Genomic DNA, 24,430 nt, shown 5'->3' on the forward strand with positions numbered 1-24,430 from the left:
TGTTAGCTATCATATTTCTATGAGTAACTTTAGTTTACACCGTTAGAATTACTTTTCAAAAAAATATTTTCTGAATATAATCTAAAATCTATTTTATTTTCAGACTGATTTTTCTGATCAAAAAAACCTAACTAGAATTTCAACATATTTCAGAAGTAAAATTGCAGCCAAATTTTTTTTAAGGGAAAAATCTTAAAACACTCCTAATCTATGGCCGTGTTAAATCTTGCTAAGATGGGAGCCGATAGTAGAGGGCCTATGACTGTAGTTCATGAGGCTCCAGCTGCTTTAGTTTCGGCATTTGCTTTGTGCCGCAAGCATAAGATGGACAATTCTAATATTATTCATCCATAAAGTTGATATGAATTGTGAATTTGTAATATCCTCAAGAATAATTGACAATTTGTATGATAAATACATAATCGAATTTGTTACTTTTGCGTTATTAACACAACGTTCTAACCAATTGAACTAATAGATCAACAAATCCATGGATACTAACTTAACTTTACACTTGATTAAATAAAAATCACAAAATATACAAATTTGATTGGGCTTAACACAAAATGGAGATATTTTTACCATTTTGCGCAGAAAATGCTATACTAACAAGCAAAACATGTTTTCAGAACCATTCCACTGTGCATCTCGGATATAAGTCTTTATCTGCAGCAACATGGGTGGCAGCTAGCAGTTCTTTCTGAACCTTCCGCCTCTCATAAAACACCAAGCATGAAATGGACGTACACTTCACACCATTTTCCAGAAGCCTATCCCCGCCTCCACAATGGTGACATACCTACAAGAGTTTTTTAAAAAAAATAATAGAGAAAGAGTTATACACTAACACTGTACAAAGTTTACACAGTCATTTAATCACAATCCACCTAGAGATTTCCAAAAAGAAAACAACACAAAGCATCAAATCTAAGGGATTTTTACAAAAAGGAAGAAGAAAGGCAGTTCATTGATATAACACAAACTTTTATCAAACCTGTTCCGAGATGGCAGAAGTCAAAAAATAAAACAAAACCAAATGCAAATCAACACTAGAAACTAACCAAAAGTAATGAGCGCATGAAATAAATAAACAATACGATGAGCAAGAGAAAGAAAGAAGAGTTCAACCTACACAATCTCTAAAGAATCCTTAAAACAATTAACCATCGATGAAAAATATGCAAATATACTTACAGCAACAAGATGTTGCATCTCTTGCTCTAACTTTGAAGTCTTACTAATCACTGCTGTTGCAGCAGCTACTTCATTTTCAGAACATTGATTGCATAAACGGGCTGATGCCTGAACCAACCTATCACATAATACACAATGTTTTGAAAGATAGTAATAATCAATTCTGGTTTGATGGAAATTTGTAGTTAATGTATGCTTTGCAGAAGCTTCCCTTGTGGGGCGGGGCATCTCTGAAAACCAATGGTTTAAGTCAGCACCAACAAGTCCAAATACCCGCTGTAAAGCTGGTATTATTTGTTTATTAATGTAATATAAATCATTTATTCTAAATGGGGAATCAATTGCCAAAACTTCCAATGGATCCACAACCATATCAACCAGGCGAGCTCCAGGCTCTCCATGAATTACAACATACGGTATTCTCTCAGCATAACGTGGTTCTGCCCTAGGGTCAACCGTCATTGCCTTAGTGGCTACAATTGCAGCAGGAGGAAGTGATGAGATTCTTGCACTGTAGGTACCCAAGCGAACCTCCTTTGCAAAGATAAAATCTTTAAGGCAGATTCTTCCTGAAAGAATCCTCTTCCACTGACGATGCAAATAAGTCTTCACCTGCAGGCAGCACATAAAAAGTATTAAGCATGAATTCAGATGAAACCAATATTGTAATTTTTCAGATCAGATGAAGTATCCAGAATAAATAGTTGGAATTCTGTTGTTTCTTTCTATCTTTGCTTTGTCACTAAGTCATTGAGAGGTCCTCAAATCAATTATATATGTAACAAGTTAGATGCATAGCATTTATACGCCTTAATTTGAAGAGAGTTAATGTAAATAGGGTAATTGTGTGGATCGATATTAGTATGTAATCAAGATAGTTAGGGACTTAGGGTAACTATAGTCTTTGCATTTTATGTTACCTATTATATATAATAGGCTTCGCTGTGTAATTGAGACAGAATTCATCACATGTTTCTCATTTTCTCTCTAACAATTTTCAAACAACTATTTATTTCAATGTGATGTACACAGAAAAGATGCAATCTGCTAGCATTTATACCTCCAATAAATTCTGATGCTCAAAGAAGAGTCTCAAAGACTGCTCCATTATCTTTGCAACTGCACCACATGTGTCCCTGCGTACTGTCTCAATACCCTTGGCATCAAAAACAGGTTCAATTTGATCAGGGCTTTCATAACTGTAGCCGACATATCTTTTCTTAGTAAGGAGGAAACATGGGTGATAAACTTTCTCCATCTTCAGGGTGACAGGGCTAGGATTCATAGCAGTGATAGCAGAGGCAATCTCACTCCCAATTTGGAAAGACTCTTTGACAGTGCATCCTCTAAGGAGGACAAACATACTGCAGAAAATACAGTCACTATTAGTTTTTTTAATTACAGCCCTGCCACTTTACTAATCATTACACAATAAATAAAAAAACAATTATGAAGGAAGGAAATGATACTATGTTCAAAATTAGGCCAACTGTATGTAAACACTGTTGGAAAATAATTAATACAAAAAGAATAAACATATGCTTTCAAAGAAATGATTTATGACAAAAAAAAAGGCTTAAATATGCTTAATGTCCTTGATAAATGACTGGATTTTGTTTTGGGTCCCTAATAATTTTTTTCTTTGTTTTGAACACCTAATATATTAAAATTTTTATTTTGAGTTTCTTTCGTCAGTTAAGTGATGTCGTGACACCATCACAACCGTTGATAATGTTGAAAAGATCAGTTTGTAAGGTAACACGTCATCACTTAACTGATGATAGGGAATCAAAACAAAAATTTCAATATATTGGGGACTCAAAACAACGAAAAAATTTATTAGAGACCCAAAACAAAATCCGATCATTTATCAAGGACCTTAAACATATTTAAGCTTAAAAAAAAAAGATTTTACAATTTGTTATTATTGACAAACACATTTTTCACATGTGATGGCAATAATACATTGTTAGGACAAAAGGGGATTCTATGTAATTTTTATGTGGAATATCTTCATCATAACCTTTACTGTATCTTTAATTTAAAAGGGATTGTACTAATATAAAGGGAGCTTTTAGCAGTCATAATATAATTTCGGATCTGAGGGTTTCTAAAACCCTACTTCTCCTGTTCCAATCTGATCTCTTTAATTCCTCAAATCAAACTAATTGTATTACTTAGTTGATGTCTTAATAACAATTCCCATGGTGGCAGTCCAACAATTTGCCATGCAAGATATCAGAGCAGAAAAGATATTGAAAATAATCCATATCAGCAAAAGGGTATATATAATTACACTTGAACTGACCTCTAGGGTGCCTTAAATTATTATATAAGAGAGCTGACTATGCTTTAGGAAAATTTCTCAGGAGACATCATTGTAATTTAACTCTAATTAGATATGGTACAGTGTTACCTATCAGTATCTCCATAAATAACTTTAGCATTCCACTTTTCATGTAGATTTACAAATGATATAGCCTTTTCCAGTGTACTACGGCCACACTGAACGATACTGTCTGCAAGTTCTGCACAGGGCATGCGACCACTAAATCCAGCAGCAGTGTAGCCATATGTTACATTCGCTATGAGCTTCAAAGCAAGCTGCCTTGCATTAAATATCTGAAAAGGAAATCGTATTACTTGGTAAATATTATTTAAATATTTAAATCATGCATATAAAAGAATCATTTGCTACATCACACACAGTAGATATAATTAAATTCATGAAAAGCCAAAACTGATGAAGGTAAAATATTTAGCATGAATTTGGTTGGAAATTTTTCATAAAATTTCTCAATTTCTACTTTAAAAAAATCACATCTATACTCATATGGACATGGTCTTCAACTCTTTACTATTATCCAAGTAGTATTAAACAAACACCGGGCACAATGAAAAGACATTCAATTCCAATTCACGTCCATACCCGCTGAAGAACTTTCTCTGGAGGAGCCAACTTTTTTATTGCTTGTTTTACCATAATTCTTGTTGTTAAGATTTCTTCCAATAAGCGGGGCAGTATACCTCTTCGAACCTGTATGACACATGAAGGAAAACAACTTGCACGAGTTATAAGGTGGTTGAAGGGAGAAGGGGGGAGGGAGTGGTTGTGGTTTCGAATCCCTCCCAATAACATTTTTCGATAAAAAAAAACAACTTGCACTAATCTTGATGAAACAGAATGCTGTGTGTATGGTCTTTGGGATTAGGACAGTAACCAGTTAAACAGAAACTATCCCCATAATTTTCAGCAATTTATAGTTCTGCAAATATATGTCATTCATTCAGCTCCATTAATATTAAGTTGAAGAATCCTTCATCTGCGTGCGTGTGCATGAAATAAATAGGAGATGGAAGACAGTGGATCAAGATTCAAGGCTACTCGACAGAAAAATAAAAGATTGACTGAATCACAATTTACAATTATTTACAGTTCTGGCAAATCTATGGCATTCATTCAAGTCCATTAATATTAAGTTCAGGACTTCAAAATATAAAAGGAGTTAGTTAGTTAGAGAATAGGAAAAGAAAAAAGATTGACTGAATCACCTTCGAAGGTACAAACATAACACCATTTGGAGTGAGCAAGATTTGATCCTTTAAATCCTGCAGAACATGTTGCTCTGGTGAGAATGAACTAACCCCAAGTGTGTTGGCCTTTGATGCCACAACTTTACCGAGACAAGTGCAAAAGCAAAGATTGTATGCAATTATCATGGATGGATATAAAGACTGGAAGTCAAGTACAACAACAGGATCTGAATAAAATCCAGATTCTGGTTCCATTACTAGGGGAAGGCACTCCATGGCAGGCTGAGAAGCAACCTAGATGGGGGACAAAAATGAGTAATTAAGCCCTTGGGTACTGGTGAAGAAAACAAACATTAAATAGACCATAAAAGAAGTTTTAGAATAACAAAAAACCAAGGGACAACTTAATACTTTCAACAACAATGCATAGAACCTGTTTTGATGAGTGCATAAGAAAAAAAAATGTTGATAGACATATAAACTTATTGAACAAAATGATTGGATGAGTAACCTGATGATGCACTGAACATAACCCACCCAAGAACATTTTATTGAAATTATTTGTTTATCACATTCTATCTCCTTTCTCATAAATAACACATCTAGAAGAAAATTAGAAAAATAAGGTGAGAAAATGAAAGACTTCAACATGGTGATAAGGAAAAGACCTCCAGACTAATATTACAGTATATAATCTTATTATGTGTACATGGAGGTCACAAGTTCAAATTCTAAAAATAGACATTCTGCTAGCACAGGTAAGGCTGTGTACATCTACTTTCCCCAGACCCCACCAGGCGAGAGCATCATGCACTGGAGTCTGGACAGCACTTTCATATAATCTTATTATGATTGGTTTATGATAGCATCATAATCAGTTATCCACTGTTGAAAAGGGAGGAATGGGGGAATTTTGTGAGAACCTGTTGTTTTCCAGGTGAGATGGCAAGATAGTTTTGCGTATGGGCCAACCTCAGAAACATGGATTCAACACGGTATTGTGATCCTCGAGAGAGAACAGAAAAAAACTCTATGCCAAAGACACGAGCAAGTTCTGATGTTCGATTCACCTAGCGAAGAAAAATAAAAAGAAATAAGGAAAGCCTACAAGTGAACAAGAAAATGTAAATGTTACTTAAATCAGTATAACAATTCTAATTAAGGAATCTAATTATCCAAGTAAATATAGTAAATTGGGAAATATTATGAGTTGTTGTATGTATATTTATGGTAATTATGGTAACAGTTATTCTTTTTTATTTACGACTCAAATTATAAATAAGAGCCACTCCAGTGTGTAATTGAGACACAGATTCCACCATATGTTTCTCGCTTTCTCTCTCCCTTTGAAAACACCTATTATTGTATCATTCATTAGTTTTAAAGAGAGAAGCCTAAAATAACGTGTGAGAAACTTCAGAAGTATGTGTAAATAATTGCAAACGTGTTTTTGAGATTTCAATGCATCCAAACAGGCCTAAAAAATTAGATTCTGGTAGTATTGTAGCCAAAACAAGCACCCAATCTATGTGCACTAAAGCAGTAGTTAAGAAAATCCTTATTTTGGATATACACCTATAATGCTACCTTACCATATCAAGCTGGTTTATTATCTCAAGGTTCAGCTTTGCTCTCTCTATAACATATTTGATACACCGATATCTTGCTCGTCCAGGACCACTTGAAAACCATTTTGTTAGCACCTTGTGATGAAATGAAGGAATTTTCCGCCTCAATACAGATTCAGCTACAGCTTCAACTGAATATAAGTTCAGCTTAACTTCTCCACGGATCAATCGCCATGCATTCAGGACAATTCTGCCTCCTATATGAACTCCACTAGCATGTGTCCGTCCCCATTCATCCTCAATTATTGAATTTTCTGGCACGCAACAATCTCGACTAGGGGTATCATGGATGTCCAGTTCCAAGATATCTTTTTCATAAGTTTTGCTATCTTCAGAAGCAATCAAAGACTCAGATGGAGTGCGAGACACATTATTAAGTAATCCCAAACCAAGATGTGATGCCCTTTCTGCCAGAAAACCAAGAGAACTCCCTTGAATATCCCAACCCATCAAAATATCTGGGTCAGATGAAGACACAATCTTTATAAATTCTTTTAACAAGAGTTTCTCATCAGTGAAGACCAATATTTTACAGCCAAATAGACCATCAAAACTTCTGCAAACCAATGAAGATTAAGAACAACAATTTTTTTAACATGATCATCCTGTAAGAGATATAGTGTATACTGATTTACAAAATTTATCAACAATAGAAAACTTATCAAGAGAATAAGTATACAAAGAGAAATCACAATACCTCTGACAAGGTACATATTTACTATGTAAAAGAACTAGAACTTCAACAATAGAATCACCGTCATTCTGAAAACCAAGAGCTACAATGTTGATGGCATCAAATTGAGGATCGGGTAAAAGGTCTCCTCTACATTCTGCAAGAATCTACCAGTTGCAGTCAAATTAGACCTATGTGAGAAACAAGACTACAAAGATGTTCATTTAAAAAAGACAAATAACAAAAGACGCTTGTTTAAAATTTAAAAATATTATTCAAAAATAATAAAAGTAAAAAATAAATAAAAATTTAATAACAAGCAATAAAAGACAAATAGATTCCCTAGTTCCTATTATAAAAAAGATTTTGATCCCTCAACAACAACAACAAGGGCAGTCCAATCTCCAATACCTCTATACTAAGTAATGTCAATTGCTGTCCACAGCCAACACTTGCAGGGTCTCGAAATCCAATTTGACTTAGAGGGGTAAAACTTGATTTTCTATCAGGGTCTGATATCTGAGAAATATCTTGTGAGTCATCTAGGCATGCTTTCACTCTTTCTGTTTGTCCTTCTCCATTGCATGGAGGCTTATTTTCTGTATCAGAATCTTGATACAGCTTAGGCCTAAGAGGAGGTTCAGTCTCAGAAGCACATTTTGGAACATCCTTGTCCTCTGCATCTGTTTCTTGATGTGTATGATCAGGAATGTTCCCTGATGACAGAAGATTAGTATAACCAGTTCCAGGGATTAACTTGTCATAATTGTTAGATGCGTTACTATTTTATTTTCAAAAGCTGTAAAAGCTTGTAAAACAAGCTCTCTTTAATTACTAATATTCAGAACAATGTTTGTCTGAAAAAGACATGAACTACATTCTTCACCTTTATTTCTATCTTTTCTAGTTAACAATAATTAACTGGTTGGGAAAAAAAAACCAACATTTTGCCAGAAAATTTTCCAGCGAGTACATTATACCAATTTGGAAAAACATTGTATGTTTTTCTTTAGTGAATTTCCTAGAGTAAGTAACATGGGTAAAAACAAATCACTGATCAGGTATGAAATGCACATATGGTTTAGTAGATACCTCTCTTGTTACAAAGTAACCATCTATGCACAGTACCCACAGAAGGAGGCAAAATATTAGGAGTTAATAGGTATAGGTGAGAACCATCATTTTGATAGTGGGTCGAGACACTCTTTGTACCATTAGATGTAAGGGTTTTAACTGTAACATACTCATTGCAAGTCTCCATCCCTTTCTGAGAATCCCTTGCAGATATCGGAAGAAAGTCATCCAGAACATCCCCTTCAAGAAATAAACAAGCTGGTGTGAAGTTTCATCAAACACACAGTAAGATCAGATCAGAGAACTTAGATAAATAACAAACTAAACTCAACAACCAACACCAAGCCTCATCCCACTAGGTGGGTATCAGCTACATAACATACTAACATTGAGTGTAGAAATTTTTTCATAAAATGCCTTACTACCTGGGTCAATTAAGTCACCAAGATTCATGAGGATGATAGTGTGCCTCTAAACATGTATATGATTAAGATGAACATATAAAAATTCAAGTTTCTAGTAACATGAGGAGGAAGACCATGAATAAAATGATAGCAGTTTGTAAATGTTTGCTAGCCTCATGAGTTTCTGTCAGAAATTAACATTAATACTATTTCCTAAGTGTCTTCCAGCAAAACCGATGCCAAAAAAGCAGTCATCCAGCAGTGAAAAGAAATTTTTTCTATCAAAGTTTATTTCAAAAGTTAATTCAAATTATTGACAATGTAGTAATTTCAAATAAATCAGCATTTAATAAAATTATCAAATCAATGAAGAGTGAGAAGTCAATATATGAAAGGATATCTGCTATAAACTTTTCTTAAATGGCTGGAGCTCCAGACAGGATAGAGCAACATAAAAGCACCATCTCAGTTTCCTTTGTATGAGCTGTGTACTGGTCATCCCAGAGAATGGTAAGTTATGTGCCACAAAAAAATATTAAAAGAGGCTGACTGACTATTAATATTTAATACATAACCTAGCATGAGAGAGGCTCTATTGTTTAACAAGGCATTCCATGAAACTGCATCACAGATTCACCAAAAATCCTTCGGGGAAACACAGACCCAAAACCAATTCAATGTATACAGGAAAAATAGAGACAAATGCAAATAAGGAAAAACCGAGGAAATTGGGTTAAAGAGGGTAAAGTTAAAACCTGGCATTTCATCAGAGCTGTCCTCATCCAAATGAAAATGGGTATTAGAGGTTGTTGGCAAGGTCAAAGTACCTTCAAGAGTCTTATCAGCCAGGGGGTTCTTGCCTGTGGTTATTTCAGTTAATTTAATAGTCTCATGCAACAAATTTTCACCCAGCTTTTGAGTATCCACTTTTTCACTTAACAATACTTGCACATCACTTGCAGCATTTTTCTCCACAGAATTCTCACAAAACGTCATCTGATCATGTTGCACAAAAGATCTGCTTCCATGAGAACTTTGATCCATGAATTTGTCAGACACTTTATCATCAATGAAGGAGCTCTGCACACTACTTGAAGCAGAAGTATCAGTTTGTGGAGTCCTCTCAGAAGCTCTGACTGTATGAACAGAAGCTGTTCTCGACCGTGTGTCCAAGAGGGGATTTTGGGTACAGGCATCAGAAGCTACAGGTTTTGTAAAAGTTGTGCCAACCTTAAGGTTTTCACCCCTACAAACCATAGATGGGTCTATGGAATTGATTAAGTATAATTTTTCAGGCTTTTGGAGGCCTGGTCCCCCATGCATTAAAGCAGACTCTCCATTTGTACAGTTCCTCAACACTGAACTTGCTTCCAAACCTTCTATTTCATGTTGACCAAAATATTCATCTTTTGGCCGGCTAGTAGCTTGTAAAAGACAGTCACTGCCAGCTGGAAGGGGCATTTTCCCATGCACTAAATTAGCATGATTGCTAACTTCACATTCACAATTCTTCTGGTGTTCCATTTCTTCTTCATCAGTTTGCATTGTTTTTAAATCCAGCTGTTTTTGCCAAAGGCATGCATTTTGTTCCTCATGCCTGTCTAAAAGAAGCTTTTTAGTAGTTCCAGACTCACAGTCAGCTTGTTCAACTCGATAGGATCGCTTTCGCCTCATCAAGTCCCGCAAAGAGCAGTTAACCAATTTGTGTACTTCTTTGGAATCTGAAGCATCTCTGCCCTTGTTCCTTATAAAACAAGCACCATTTCTAACCTCATTTCTGTTTAAGTAATTTGAGTGAGCAGAATCTCCAGTCTCACTTTCAAATGGATGAGTCACAAGTAAAGTAGCATGCTCTCCATCATTATTAGCTTTATCAATTGAGGAAAAAGGCAAAGACCCCCATTGTTTATTCCTTTTATCTTTAATAAGTGTACTTGTGTCAGTATTGGGCAGTACATGGTGCTCAGAAGCCCTTGTGTATTCACTGTTTATCTCTACTAGAGAAGAGGTTCCAGCCAAACTATCACGTGGACTTGAGAACTCATCATCATTAGAACCATCAACTTGAGGTAACATACTGCTTGATGAAGCTCCAATAGGACAATAGTGATCCAAGGAATGAGAGGGTTTTTCATTTGGTAACTCCAACTCAAGCATATCATCAATTGAATCTAGAATATCCTGACACTCCTTTTGGGACTCATTCTCATAAGCAATATTAGCTTCCTCCAGCACCTTATCAATTGTTGCAGCAGGTAACAAGGGAGTCAAGATTGTTTCATAAACAAGTTCATCGTCAGAGTTTATATCCTCTGCAGCTTGAGAAGTTGCAAGCCACTTAAGAATATTTTGTGCTTCCTTATCAGCAGCCTAAAAAGCAGGAAATACAGAAATGAAAGAGAAAAATTTAATACACCAAATTGTTTAATAAAAGAAAATCAAAGGTTGAACAGAGCCATGATAAATCAAACATTCATATGTCTCCATTTAGTCCTAAAGATATTGTTCCTGGATTGTTTTTAAGAAAAACGAGAAATTTAAAAATGAGTACATTATTTCCTTATTCCTTTAACCGGTTATTCTGAAATTTTCAATAATTCATATACAGTTTTAAATATATATAATATGGAAAAAATGAATCCATTAATAAAAATAAGGAAACTATTTCCTGCATATAAAATTTATATAATTTTTTCAACTCTTGTTGAGGAGGGTAAGCAATGCATGAAATCATTGGGATTAATGTTCAGATATACTACAGCATGTGAATGTGCACCAGCAGAATAGTTAAAATTTACACAATTTAGTAATTAAGATCTAGACAATCAGCATAAAAAAAATATTAATGAAGGTAGTTGATTACATGCAAGCATTTACAGATAGATAGAGGATTTGACATAAAACAATCCGTCTGAATTGATCTTTCATGGGATCCTGACTACATGCAGAGCAATTGATCACATTCATAACAAGATATATTTTGAGAAAGGGATGGGAGAAAAAGTACTTTTGTTAGGTTGCAGGCAACATATACATAATTGGAAGAAAACCTACACAGCCCATAATAAACACTATTCAACAATACCCAATCCCTGATGAAGATTATTTTGTTAAAGAACAAGGTAAGCATAATTATGACATATCTTGTTATACTATACATAGAAGAAAAATCATGGAAAAAGTTACTGCCTTTATGTCCAATGTTCCAATCATTTCAGATGAAGGGATTTCATCCATAGTCAACATTTCAAGATTTGCATCAGTCCCTTCCTCATGCAATTTGGCATTTTTGCATAATGAAGCTGGTGGTGATGCCGAGCCTATTATGTCTGTTTCTCTGCAACGATTCAATGTTTGTTATGTTTCACATCATGTGAAAACTTTAATGAATTTTCTATCATGTAATATACAAACCTCAATTCCTTCGCAGAAAAAGTACAAAATAAAGAGGTTTCAGCTTCACTGCACAATTCAATAAATTTTTTCTCAAAGTCAAGACCAACAGAGAGAAGTTTCATAACATCTTCTGGTAGTGGTTTGCCAGGATCAGAAGGCATGGTAGCCTCATGAACCCCATTCCGTTTCTGTTGCTCCTGAAACAATACAAGGCAATTAATTTACACAAAAAAAAAAAACAGACAAGATAACATGTAACTAGAGATATAGAAAGATTAAACATGATAGGCTACCTCCCATATTGGTACAAGTGACTGAACCATGTTGACATCTGAGCATGTTTGTGAGAGAGATGAATACATTTTAAATTGCTGATTAAGTATCTCTGCCACAACAGACATGTTTTCATAATAAGGAATATGACAGTAGCAAAAGACACCATTACATATTTAAGTATATATGTGTGCATGCACATTTGTGTTGTGACAGAATGGCCATGAAACCAGACAAACCATCCACAGAAGTATCTCCTTCAAGCTCACAGATACTTTGACGTTTAGGACAGTGAGCCTCATCATTTGACAAAGCACCGGATTTGCTTGGGGGTGACCACATCCACTCAGATGAGATCGTGGAAGACATCCACAATTTTGACTCTAAACATGCATGAGCATCTGAATCTGCCTAATAAAAAAATTACAATATCAAATATAAACAAAGGGACATGTATCATCAAAATAAAAAACAGTTAGGTGGTTTAACAATAAAGGGAAATTAGGGTGACTAGAAAGCTAAAAACATGAAAGTCAACACACCTTTCTATGCTGATCATCGGTATTTAATTTCTTGCAAGTGTCAGGAATGGGGTAGCGGAACTTCATCTTTGATAGGTGCAAATGACCCATGCCATACAAGTTGTAATCAACCTAATACAGCAAAAGAAAGCATATACATCTACAAACATAAAATAAAACTAAGCAAAAATGTGCTACACGATTTTGCATTTGGGCTATAAGGCAATCAAGTGAGAGAACATTGATGGACAAACACATTCAGTTGATCTGTTCACATAAGCAGCCATAGGTATAATTTATAAGAAAAGGAAAAACATAAAATTAGACAGATCAATTTCAGAAGATGAATGCAGCCATATACATAAAATTCGGGGTTTGTATGATGCTATGTTAATTTAATCAGAAAATCATCATATCATGCTTAGTTGGACTTAAACTTTCAGATACAGAAAAACATATGAAAGTACATACCAGAAACTGAAGAATAAAGGGAATATGTGATTCATAAGGCTGTAAACTTTTATCAAGAACAGCACCAGCCTGAAAAAGGAAATGTCAAGATGAAAGATTATTCAGTGTAACATCAAACTAAGATGTACTTAATTCAATAAAGACTTTCCACAAAGTGATAACTGAGGTACAAGAATCAAGCTTAGCTAAGTATAAGTAATGTCCAGAAATTGTACCAAGAGAAGATTAGCTGCACGGGAGACATCTTGAGGATAATATCTTAAGCATCAGTCAAGGCTTACTCTTTTTTGGGTAAGGTTTCCATGATTTAAGCATGCAATCATCCTGGCTTGTACATACAAGTGGTACATATGCATGCTGTGCAACTATGCATGTGGAAACATATTGCAAATACAAAAATATTAACAAAGTATCTGAATAGTGGATACAGGTATATCTTTACAAATAACTCCTCAAGTGAATGATAGCCATAAAATTTCCTTGCTCGTACAAGGCTGCATCCATGTACATGTTGTCTACTTGAACCAGCATTGCCTTTAAGCTGTAGAAGTTGCAACCAAATTTGATGCCACATCTTTAATATGAGAAACTATATGTACAAAGCATAAACAAATAAAAAAAGAGAGGCTAAAATAGAGAGTACAAAACACATTCTAACTCAAGCAAGGATACCTTTAAGGCTTTCTCAAGAGAAGCAGCTACCTTATAGGTGAATGCATCACCTGTACAACATCCAGAAAATTTATTCCGCTTATCAAGTCACTAAATGAAAATGTGAGATTTATTTGAAGCATAAATACTGATGGAAGTTAGATAAATCAAAAGCATCATCCAGATGATTAAAAATTGGCCTACAAAGTAAAAAAGAGAAAAGAAAAAATAAATAAAACTTGCGTATCGAATAATAAAACAGTTAAATATAAGTAACTTATTTACCAGAACCATTAGACAAATGAAATCCAACAAACTCAAACACAACAATATATAAAGATACAAAAAAAACTTGATGTAGACAAAACAAGGACCAGTCAATAAGACTTGCTATTACCTGAGTCCAGTTGAAGTGGTATATCTGAACACGGCACATACAAATAGGGTAAAGCCTACAAAGAATAATATGGACAAACAATTTTAAGTGTAACAATAGTACCATACGAAAGAAACAGTAACAACTTTTCTTATTACAAAGAGGTAGAATTAAAACTGTTGCATTGCATTGCATTATGGTAACAAAATTGCTAGCAATTGAACTCCGGGGCGCTTTGTAGGGGAGAAATTTTCACTATCCTAGGAATTCTAACTTGGGAAACTTAATTTCCCACGGTTGGTACACATTGTTAAGAAACATATTCCCGAAAAACTATGATTCCTAGGAATCGTTTTTAACTCACATTCCCACAATAACATTCTCGTGGAGGGGGGGTGGGAATCATACTTTCCCAAGCTTAATTTTTGTTTTACTTTATTAAAAACATCATGTTACTCTTATTAAATTATTTAATGTGATAAATAATTACAGTTACGGATAAAAATATCAAGTAACTCTTTGATTTATAGAAAACTTATTTAAAAACTCTCAATAGTCAACCAAACAAATTTTCTTCATTCCCAGGAAACATGGTTATCAGGATTCATGATTCCCAGGCATGAAAATATTTCTCCCCTACCAAACGCCCCCTTGAGTGGAAAATAAAAGGGAAGTATATACGAACCATAACTAACTAAGAATCTTGTTTCTTAATAAAAAAAATGGTTTAAAAGACAGAGAAATTTCATGTGCGATCTTACTCGATGAATGTGCAAGCAAGTCTTCTGGCCAGCAGGAGTAGGACCATACACTCTTATCACAGGCACTTCATTCACCTTTCCACCTTAGTAAAAGAAAAGAAAAACGAAACAGTGAAACGCAAACTAGTGCAGCATGAGATGAACACTGAAGCTTCGAAATGCGGAATGAAACCCAAAATTGTTGTCGTTTGTTCCTTGGAAGTTCAATTTTACTTAGAAAGTGAAATGAATTAGGGTTGGTGTGGTACCGTGGAAGCTGCTATAACAGATATCAGCGTCGGGGATGGGCGGTGCCATGTAATAGTCGATGGTGACAATCCGAATGCTAAAAATCTCTGAATTGGACTGTGAATCTGACATGCTTTTGTTTCTCAAACTTTTGGTTTCTTCGGTGAAAGAAGAGTGAAAGCAAGAGAAAATGAAAGCGGAGAAAGCTTTGGTTTATTTATTTTGGCGCTAGGTGGTTGGAGAAGTTTTCAACTTAAAAGCTTCTCTCCAACTCTTAGTGTTTTTTTTTTTTTGGCGCTACGAGGTAAGGGCAGGAATGGAATGGAATGGAGCAGGCCCAACTTCGGCCCAAAAATTATCAACCGGTTCAATTCAGCCCAAACTTATGTGTTTTGTTAAGGAAAAAAACAAGCTCTTTGTTTATTAATTTTTAAAATTTTTCATAAAAATAATCATTTAAAAAGTGTAAGTAAACGAACAACAATGACTTATTTTAATTTTTTTACCTGTAAGAATAAAAAATAAGTAATAAAAATTTATAACAACTTACACACAACCTAGACTTTCTTGTACTTATTTTAAGTTTTGACATTTTAAGGGATCATGTTATTTTCTTACATTCATCGTCATAGTTTAAATTTATGTTCTCACTCTTAAACAAAAGAATTTTTTAGATTTATTCTTACTCATTAAGTTGTGTAATTTCCATGTATTGAACATTTAATTTTTATTTTTATTTATAATTTCTTATTTGTTCAATAATTAGATTTAAATTTAGTTTAATTTTAAATATTTTGGTATTTTAAAAGTGTTAATGGCGGAGATAGAACTCATGTCCCCTTAAACAAATAAATTAAAGATCGTTTTCTCTTTTAGATAAATTGAATCTTATTGGTTTTAAGCTAGAGTACTCCATCCTCTTTCCTTAGTGTTCTCGGACGTGAACAAATTAAATAATTTTTTTCCAGATATCGTCCTTCATAGACAAACTTATTCAAAGTATTTGACATTCCACAACAAATTATTTTTACATTATACATATACATATGAACATTAAACGAATGGACATAATTACACAGTATACAGAGAAGATTGGAAATTCACAAAGCTCAAGGTTTTTTATTTTTTAAGCTGAATAGTGGCAGAAAAAAATAAGCATCACACTAAAATCTGAATTCAGAAGGCAGTGAAAGAAAACATGCAATGCAAGCCCATTCAAATTGCAACACTATTAGGAATTCCCATGCCAGTTAGTCCAGCTTTGCTACTAGGAAAGAGTAATGTGTATGGCATGTTAACCGGTCCAACTCGGTTTTTGTGTTTCCCATCATTGTTCAATGCCATAATCCTCTCCTCAATTTCAACCAGCTTCTTTCCAAACTCATCAAAAGCTTCCAATGGCTCCACATCACAAGTCCAATTAGGAGTGTCCCTCTGTCCAAGATGCAACTCATCAGAAGAGTGCCTAGACAATATTTCAATGAGTGAAATGCCAATAAGGGTCTGCAACTGTGCAGTGATTGTCTTCAGAAAAACCTTATCAGGGTTGTTCACAAGTTCATCATATTCTGAAGTTCCTTCCTCAGGCATGAATCTTCGGCTTATGGTTGGACGGTTTGGGAGGAAACCTGCATAAGGGTATTGTCCAAAGTTGGTTGATGCATGCAGAGCTGAAGCAACCCATATGATGATAGTGCAAACTTCAATGAGGTCTTCACGAGTTTGCATCTTTGGCCACCAAGGCTCGTTCTTTTTGTCACCGTGACCCTCCTCTCTTAACTCCTTCCACCAGGATTGTAGTTCTGAATCTTTCTTAACTGTGTCATCTTCCTTGTAGTAGAAGGAGCAATAATCCTGAACCCATTTCTTTATGGCAAACCAAATCTCTAGCCCGTCTACAGCGTAAGGGTAATCTTCAATCAAGAGTCGAAGGCCATGTGGACAACCTGAATCTTTAACAGCCATTCCTCTGAAAGAAGCAACTATGTATCAGCTCATTAACATCAAGTATTTGGATTAGTTAACGTTATATGTTGGTTATCATGCTTTCAAGTTTCAACCATATATTTAGAACAAGCAATTATTAATATCTTGCAATGGTCTTGTGCCTGTGTGGTTTACCTTTGTTGGAAAATAATTAGCCAAATTAAAGGTTAAACTATTCAGTTAGCTTTTATATATAGTTGTCCTCATTTTAAGTTTTAGTCTCGGCCTATATGAAAAATTAAAACTGGAAATTTTAGTCCTTACGTAATTTTTTGTAGCTGTTTATCATTGTCAGAAAAGTTTTTGTAGCGGTTTATATTGCTAAAGAATTTTCTATAAGATCAATGACAGAAACCAAAACTTAACTATTATGCACATGTAGGGATTAAAGCAATACTAAAACTTAAAATGAAAACAACTATAGAGACTAAGTCGATAGTTTAACCAAAACTTAATAATAGTGTTCATTTGATACTTATATCTTGTAGGTTATCACTTAGTATCTAGTTCTTTGAGTGAACGTGTGGAACAATAAGCCTTTAGTGGAGCAATAAGCAGTAATTATATGTCATTATGCTTTCACGTTTCAACCATATATGTAGAACAACCCATAATTAATATCTAACAATGGTGTTGCTCATGTGTGGTTTACCTCTTGATAAGATCTGTGGGTAATGCTTGGTCAGGGAAAACCCAGTTCTTATAAATCACAGATGACATCTCCATGGAATACTTAGATGGAAAAACTGTGGCCTCTACAATGCCACCTCCGTTGATGAGGATTTGTCTTGCAAGTGCATTTATGTTCATGGTGTCACGAAAGTGTGGATGCAATAGCTTATAAATAGGGTGAAGCACGCTAAGCTGTCGGTTTGCAGCTATGACGAATGGCTCAATCACTGCATGAGTATTCAACCTGTGACAAATTGAAAGATATAAGAAATTTTGTTCAATGAAAGATTAACTAAGTTTACTGTGTTTGCCTCTTTGGTCATCATTGAGAAAGTTATTATACCAATGGCTAATAAGCTGATGATAGCCCGAGTCATTTACTGCTACATAAGCTTTAGCTAACTGCCAGATGGAATTTTCAACACCTTCTTCTGCAGGAGTGTAAACCTTACTAATGACACCATATTGATCTTCTTCAGGATGTGGCAAACTCAACTCAATGACCAATGGCTTTAAAGTCCCATCATTTTGCAAGAAAAGAATTGTCCTGCTTGCATAAGTCTTTGTAGAAGTGGAGTTTATCCTTCTCAAGTATGGTATCAGTGCATCATGGTGATCCAATATGAACAATTTCTTTTGTCTGATTGCCTATTTAACCAAATACAAAATCAATAGTAAAAATCATACCTTCAAATAAAAAAAAATGAATTGACTTTGATGACTACAAAAGCTCTAGCAAAATTCACATAAAAAATTATTATGAAATCACAAAATATCATATCAAAGTTGAAAATTGCCTCATTTACGGTGAGCCCATCCATGTTGCTCTCAATGTGCTTTTTCCTTATTGTGCTGGTTTGATCGCCATAGACTTTAGAATCTAGCTTACTTTCTGGTGGGAATTCCTGCAATTTGTTTTGGACAATTGTGAGGGGGGAAAAATACTTTCAATTATCAATTAAGTTTAGGAAAAGAAAACTTGATAATTATAAAAAATATATTCTATTTTTGAGTTGAATTCAATTGATTCTAAAATATTATGGCTAAACTTGGACTTACTTTGAGGCAGCGAATAATAACTGGGTTTACACCAGCTAGCATCTCTCTAGCAAATTCTTCATCGGTTCTCCAAGCAGACTTATCCTCTGCTCCAAATCATTAAGAATGTCACTATCATGCATGAATAATTTAGGTTCTTCCGTGCAAGGGTAACAATACGTGTCCGTGTGAGTGGTAAAAGAATTATGTGAAAATACCTTTAATCACTTGAGGGACTGGAAACTTGAGGAACCTTTCACCATCAGTTCGGAGAATTTCTTTGAGCATCTCTGCAGGGATTTTATCCCTAATATTCTTTAGTATACTTTCAGGCACCTTAATTCCACCTTCATAGAGTTTAAACACATCTTCAAAGCTATCAAACTCTTCAGGGATGCTGTCGAATAGTGATTCCAGCTCAGGTTTGACAATTTGAGCTATGGATTTCAGTGCGTTAGCAAGAAAGTCTGACAATTTCAAGTGACCAAATTTTTCATCTCTTGGAACATAGATGTCCAAGCTCATGGCAAAATTCAATCTACTCTCACTATTAGCATCTGGTATAATAACAACAGAACAAAGAAACAACCCCACTTCAGAAATTTAAAACTGCAACAAAAGGACTAAAATTCATTTTTGCAAAATATTTTTAACAAAAATGAACTTGAATGAATACCAAAGCCACACAAAAAAAAGCTTAACCTGATTTTGTAGGTGGTCTACCAGTTCTTCCCCTTCGAGGATAGGGATATTCAATGGACCCTCCTAGAACTGGACGAGCATATTGTGCACCCTTATCAGGATCACCCAAATCGTTGTAGTATGCATAATCATAAACCCTATCCCACTCTTGCAAGGTCCCTTTTCCATCTCCTCTTAGATTCTCTAGTTCTTCTTCTCTATACTTAAGAAGTGGCACTGGTGTTTCACTTGGAAGGTACGTCTGCATGCAATACATTAGTTTTTTTTTATTGGCAAATGTTAATTTGTTAGTTTTGTTAGAAATGTTAGTTGGAATGTATGTCTTCATGCATAACATTAGTAGTAATTAAATATGTAACTGGTAACTTATCAGAAATTTATTACATGATCTGAGACTATTACGCGACTATGGTTGTGATCAATCTCCACGTGATACTTTCATGAGAAAGAGTAGATTAAATTTAATTATGTGTCACGTAGAAATCGACTGAAATCACATAGTGGTCCAGAATCTTGTGATAAATTTACATGCATACAGTTCAAAAGATAGTTAGCAGTTAGCATGGGTTGAAGTGCTTGCATGAAATTGATAGTTATGTTTGTAGTTGTACCTTGTTGCTGAAGAAAATGCGATCGGTTTTATATTTATGTGCAGGGTATACCCAAGAGTTGCAGATAAAGTGGATGACACCGTGGCCTGGAACATTTTCAAGTGTCAAGCTTTTCAGGTAGAACTCACTGTGATGATTATTTCTTACTAAAAATGCTCCTGGGGTTCCTATATCCTCATCACCATTCCAATCAAATGCGACCCTGAATGCCGATTCACCCGCTGTCAAGGGTGTGATTGTGGTGATCCAGTCTTCCAAATATGCAGGCTTCCCAAGTTTTCCTTTCATGCCATTCCCTTCAACATTTGTTATCATAATAACATTCAGGGTCCATAGTAGGTAAACGTAACTTCATACAAAGAATCTTGATTTAAAAGTTAATATTGGATATTTATGATTAGTCTGCTTGTGCGTATAAGGAAAAAAGAAGCATCAGATACATAGAGATGATCTACAATAGAGTTAGTTTGATGATTCTTTTGCACAGTTTATACTTAGAGATGACATATTTTCACTGTTATTTTTTATCCGTAATTCATAGCAGCTGCAATGGGATTTTTAACTTGATTTTTCCATGAATTCTCGTACGTATCTTAACAATAGATAGATTATATTACGCATGGTTTAATTAGGTTCATCACACCCTCATAGTTTGTTTAAATTTTACGTAACATGCAATTGCCTCTTTTAATTCGTATGAGAAAATAACAAAATTCGATTATTTGTCTCGTCAAAATTGTCCAACATAATGGTATTTTTGTTTATGCAATGGGTGTGTATATAGAATACGACTCCTCTAGAGCATGCATTTTCTTACATGAGAACATTAGTAATAACAATATATGAATAAAATAATAGACAATTAAGATTAAAATATTTAAAAATTAAAATTAAAATCTAATATAACTTTTAAATCTCTAAAAGATTCATCAATCAAATCACGATCTAGAATATTTCGATTATCCTTAACTTATTACTATTTATTATGTTTGTCATCACTTTTGTCGTCATGACAGTTGTCACCATCGTTGTTGTCATTATCTTTACCGCTATTATTATTGTTGTCGTCACCGATTCTGATGGTGGCGGTAATAATGGCGATGACAATCATGACGACGATGGTGATAATAATTGATAACAATAATAGTGACGATAACAATCATGATGATGCATGCAATGATGGTTATAACAACAACAAAGGAGGTCATTACAATTAAGATTATGGTTGTTGATGATAATAGTGATAACATCGACAATTATCGTGGTAATGGTGATGATCATGGTAGTGATAACCACAATCATAATGATAATTAATTAATTGAAATATTATAGGAAGTAATAACTGACATCTTTATAAATTTATTTATTGTTGTTTGGTTAATTTTTTAGAGATTTAATGATATTTTAATTTAAAATTTTAAATATTTTAATCATAATTATTTATTATTTTTAATTTTAATCAAATATTTGTTAGTAGCTATTCTTAGGCTCTTAAATAAGATAATATTCTCAAATAAGTTGCTATCTATCTATATATATATGTGTGTGAGAGAGAGATAAATATTAATTTGAAATAATTTACGTTTGTTTCACATATCAAAAGTTTATTTCTAAGATATAAATATAAAAATCAATATTCTTATGTTTATTATGAGTTTTAACAATTTATTTTCAAATGTTATTTATTATTGAGAATGTTATTATGTTTTTTAATTATATTTTTCATACTTTAATTCTCATGAAGTTCATGATGAAAATGTAATATTCAATTCTCACGAGAATATGAAACGTTATAGTAATCTAAATATACATATAACTTTTATTTTTACTGTTTTTATTCGAATTATTTAAAATCTTAAAAATACTAGATATATCAAAGAATAATACCTATAGGTATTCCATCGAACCACAAATTATTTTCAGAAAAGTGAACACAAAATTATTATATTATCATGTTTGATACAAGTTTTATAAAAATAAAAAGGCATTGTTATTTATAAAAAAAAACATATGAAATATCTATCTGTCTTATTTCATATTCTCATGATAAAATGTGAGTATATTCCATTATAAAAAAAATTACTTTTTACAATAACCACCTATTCTTATTTATCTTCTTTCCCATTTATTCTTCTTCTTTTTTAAGTAATCTTATTTCCATAAAAAAATCTCATAATAAATTTAAAAAAAGGTTAAATTATAATATGTAATGAAAATTTTGAGCAAGTAGACACAAATATGATAACTAATTTCCATAATTCTGAGAACAGGAGAAAGTGTATTAAAACTGAGAGCACGAGGCAAAGCAAACATGAGAAATTGAAGAGGAAAGCATTGGATATATGAAGAAATAAAACTGACCAGGATCAGCTTGAACAGCACTTATGAGTTGGAGAGAAACTCGTTTGCCCACAAATTCATGAAGACGATCTAGCAAGGAGGCACTCAAGTCGTTAAAGTCCAACACATTTTTCTTCGTTACGATCACTGTCCCTCTTATTATGTGCATGCTGGTGCTGAGGGCATTCACAATGTTTTGAGGCATCTTCTTTCAGAACCAAAGCTCTTGACACTTTCTCTCAAAAGTAACAACAATAATTAAATAAATACTGATCAAATATTCTCTGTGACGTGAACATATATATATATATATATTATTGTTCATGAAGTTGTGTATTTATAGGCAAGAGAGATATTAATGCAATTAATGTTTGAGTCACATGGTAGTTTTCCGTTGAACGTACGAAAAAGTTTCAATTTCTTGTTCTCATGTTTGATGCATAAGAAAGTGTAAAAACCCGTACGTTGAACGAAGGTTATATAATGTTAAAACAAACATGCGGTCAATTATGTGCTTTGGATATACTAGATTTTCTTACACAAGAAAAGTTCATGTTTAATTAGTTCTTTCAACTTTTTTTTTCCCTTCAATATGCAGTTAGAATGTTTAAAATAACTTGTCTAACAACATATATATTTTTTTATGAAATTAATTTTGATGTATTATTTTATACTAGCTTGCAACTAATGAAAAATACCTTAAATATTACTTTTAAATTTTAGTTTAAGAAAGCATATGAAAAAAATAAAATATTGAGTTTATAATCTTTTTTCATCCCCAAAAACCATGTTTTCTAAAAACTATATTTCTTTTTTTTACAGCGGGGATTATATTTTTTTAAGAATTACGTTTTCTGAAAATACCATAAATATGTTTGCTATGTGTAAAATATTTATGTGAATAAGAGATGATTATAAAGAAATTCCCCCTTCATGGGAATCTTGAATTTCTGCCCCCTTCTATGAAAAATCCTAAGAAATTTAATTAAAAAATTCTTAAGAATGTTAAAGAGTTTAAAATTGTATTCTTCTTCGATTTTGATTGCAATATATGGGATTGCTGCATTAATTAATTAATTTCTTGGGGCGAAAGTTTGGTAAAAAGTTACTGGCAACGCGTAGGAATTCTGCAAACGAGATAGTAACTTGACTTGATTTGGTTTTCAAAAAGAAAACTTGACTTGATTTGAAATACCACGCGTCAGGCCTCGTTGATGCTTTTAGATCGTTTTCCTTTCAATTTCATCCAACTCACCCGTTCGTTTGCATTCAACAAAAGTTTTCCTTTTAAGCTATAATAATAATAATAGGCTAATCACAATCATCTAAATATTTAACTTTTAAGAAATAATAACTTTCAAAGAAAGTAGTTATTGATTTACATATTTAATAAATATTTTTTAAAAAAATTGAGTAATATGAGATCTGAGTTAGGATGTAAATAGTTGGAATTGAATTAAGTTTTATCTATTTTTACCTTAATCCAATTAATTTTTATTTTATTGAATTTATTTTTTTTGTCGATCTAATCTAACTTTGAATGGACTGAATTAATTATCGAATTGAGCCATAAAAAAAAGTCACTTAAGTCTTGGAAAAAAAATCATCAAGCTCAAAAAGATAATAAGATATTTTATTTAACAAAAAAATGATAAAATAACTATTTATATGATAAACAATAATCATCAATATTCAATAATGATGAATGTAACATTATTTTATAACTCAAAATGTAAATATAATATTATATTAGAATAATCATAAAATATAATATTAGATTAGATTAGATTTGATTGAGTTTTGATTAAATCCAAAACTGTAAATTTGTCATCCAATTCAATTATAATGAATTTTATTAAATTAAAATCAATTAAATCCAATCCAAAAAATCTAATTA

The 24,430-nt window shown here is 33.3% G+C and overlaps 2 protein-coding genes across 4 annotated transcripts; both read right to left on the reverse strand.

Annotated features, from left to right (window-relative positions):
• Positions 1–356: 356 nt before the first annotated feature.
• On the reverse strand, positions 357–15,419 carry LOC100777934 (DNA polymerase zeta catalytic subunit). Of its 3 annotated transcripts, XM_006577176.4 has the most exons (24): positions 15,205–15,419; positions 14,957–15,039; positions 14,217–14,271; positions 13,841–13,890; positions 13,597–13,709; positions 13,384–13,426; positions 13,169–13,237; positions 12,719–12,829; positions 12,416–12,587; positions 12,197–12,288; positions 11,922–12,100; positions 11,697–11,844; positions 9,263–10,877; positions 8,122–8,343; positions 7,441–7,745; positions 7,054–7,196; positions 6,321–6,912; positions 5,652–5,798; positions 4,747–5,022; positions 4,124–4,231; positions 3,611–3,816; positions 2,255–2,558; positions 1,195–1,806; positions 357–799 (listed from the first exon to the last, which is right to left on the reverse strand). In XM_006577176.4, the coding sequence occupies exons 1-24, from the start codon at positions 15,314–15,316 to the stop codon at positions 626–628; spliced, it is 5,931 nt and encodes a 1,976-aa protein (XP_006577239.1). In that variant the 5' UTR covers positions 15,317–15,419; the 3' UTR covers positions 357–625. The 3 variants fall into 3 exon arrangements, with proteins under 3 accessions (XP_006577239.1, XP_040870151.1, XP_006577240.1); XM_041014217.1 differs by lacking the exons at positions 13,597–13,709; positions 14,957–15,039; positions 15,205–15,419 and having other exon boundaries at positions 14,217–14,262; XM_006577177.4 differs by lacking the exons at positions 13,169–13,237; positions 13,384–13,426; positions 13,597–13,709; ... (2 more) ...; positions 14,957–15,039; positions 15,205–15,419 and having other exon boundaries at positions 12,416–12,583; positions 12,719–13,084.
• A 774-nt stretch (positions 15,420–16,193) lies between these two features.
• LOC100815550 (probable linoleate 9S-lipoxygenase 5) lies at positions 16,194–22,978 on the reverse strand. Its single transcript, XM_003521656.5, has 9 exons — positions 22,555–22,978; positions 20,194–20,489; positions 19,583–19,823; positions 19,099–19,437; positions 18,902–18,987; positions 18,640–18,747; positions 18,186–18,490; positions 17,823–18,086; positions 16,194–17,153 (listed from the first exon to the last, which is right to left on the reverse strand). Exons 1-9 carry the CDS (start codon positions 22,736–22,738, stop codon positions 16,400–16,402), a joined length of 2,577 nt encoding a protein of 858 aa, XP_003521704.2. The 5' UTR covers positions 22,739–22,978; the 3' UTR covers positions 16,194–16,399.
• Between the last annotated feature and the right edge of the window lie 1,452 nt (positions 22,979–24,430).

Source organism: Glycine max, chromosome 3, assembly GCF_000004515.6.
Source record: "Glycine max cultivar Williams 82 chromosome 3, Glycine_max_v4.0, whole genome shotgun sequence".
Classification (NCBI taxonomy): domain Eukaryota; kingdom Viridiplantae; phylum Streptophyta; class Magnoliopsida; order Fabales; family Fabaceae; genus Glycine; species Glycine max.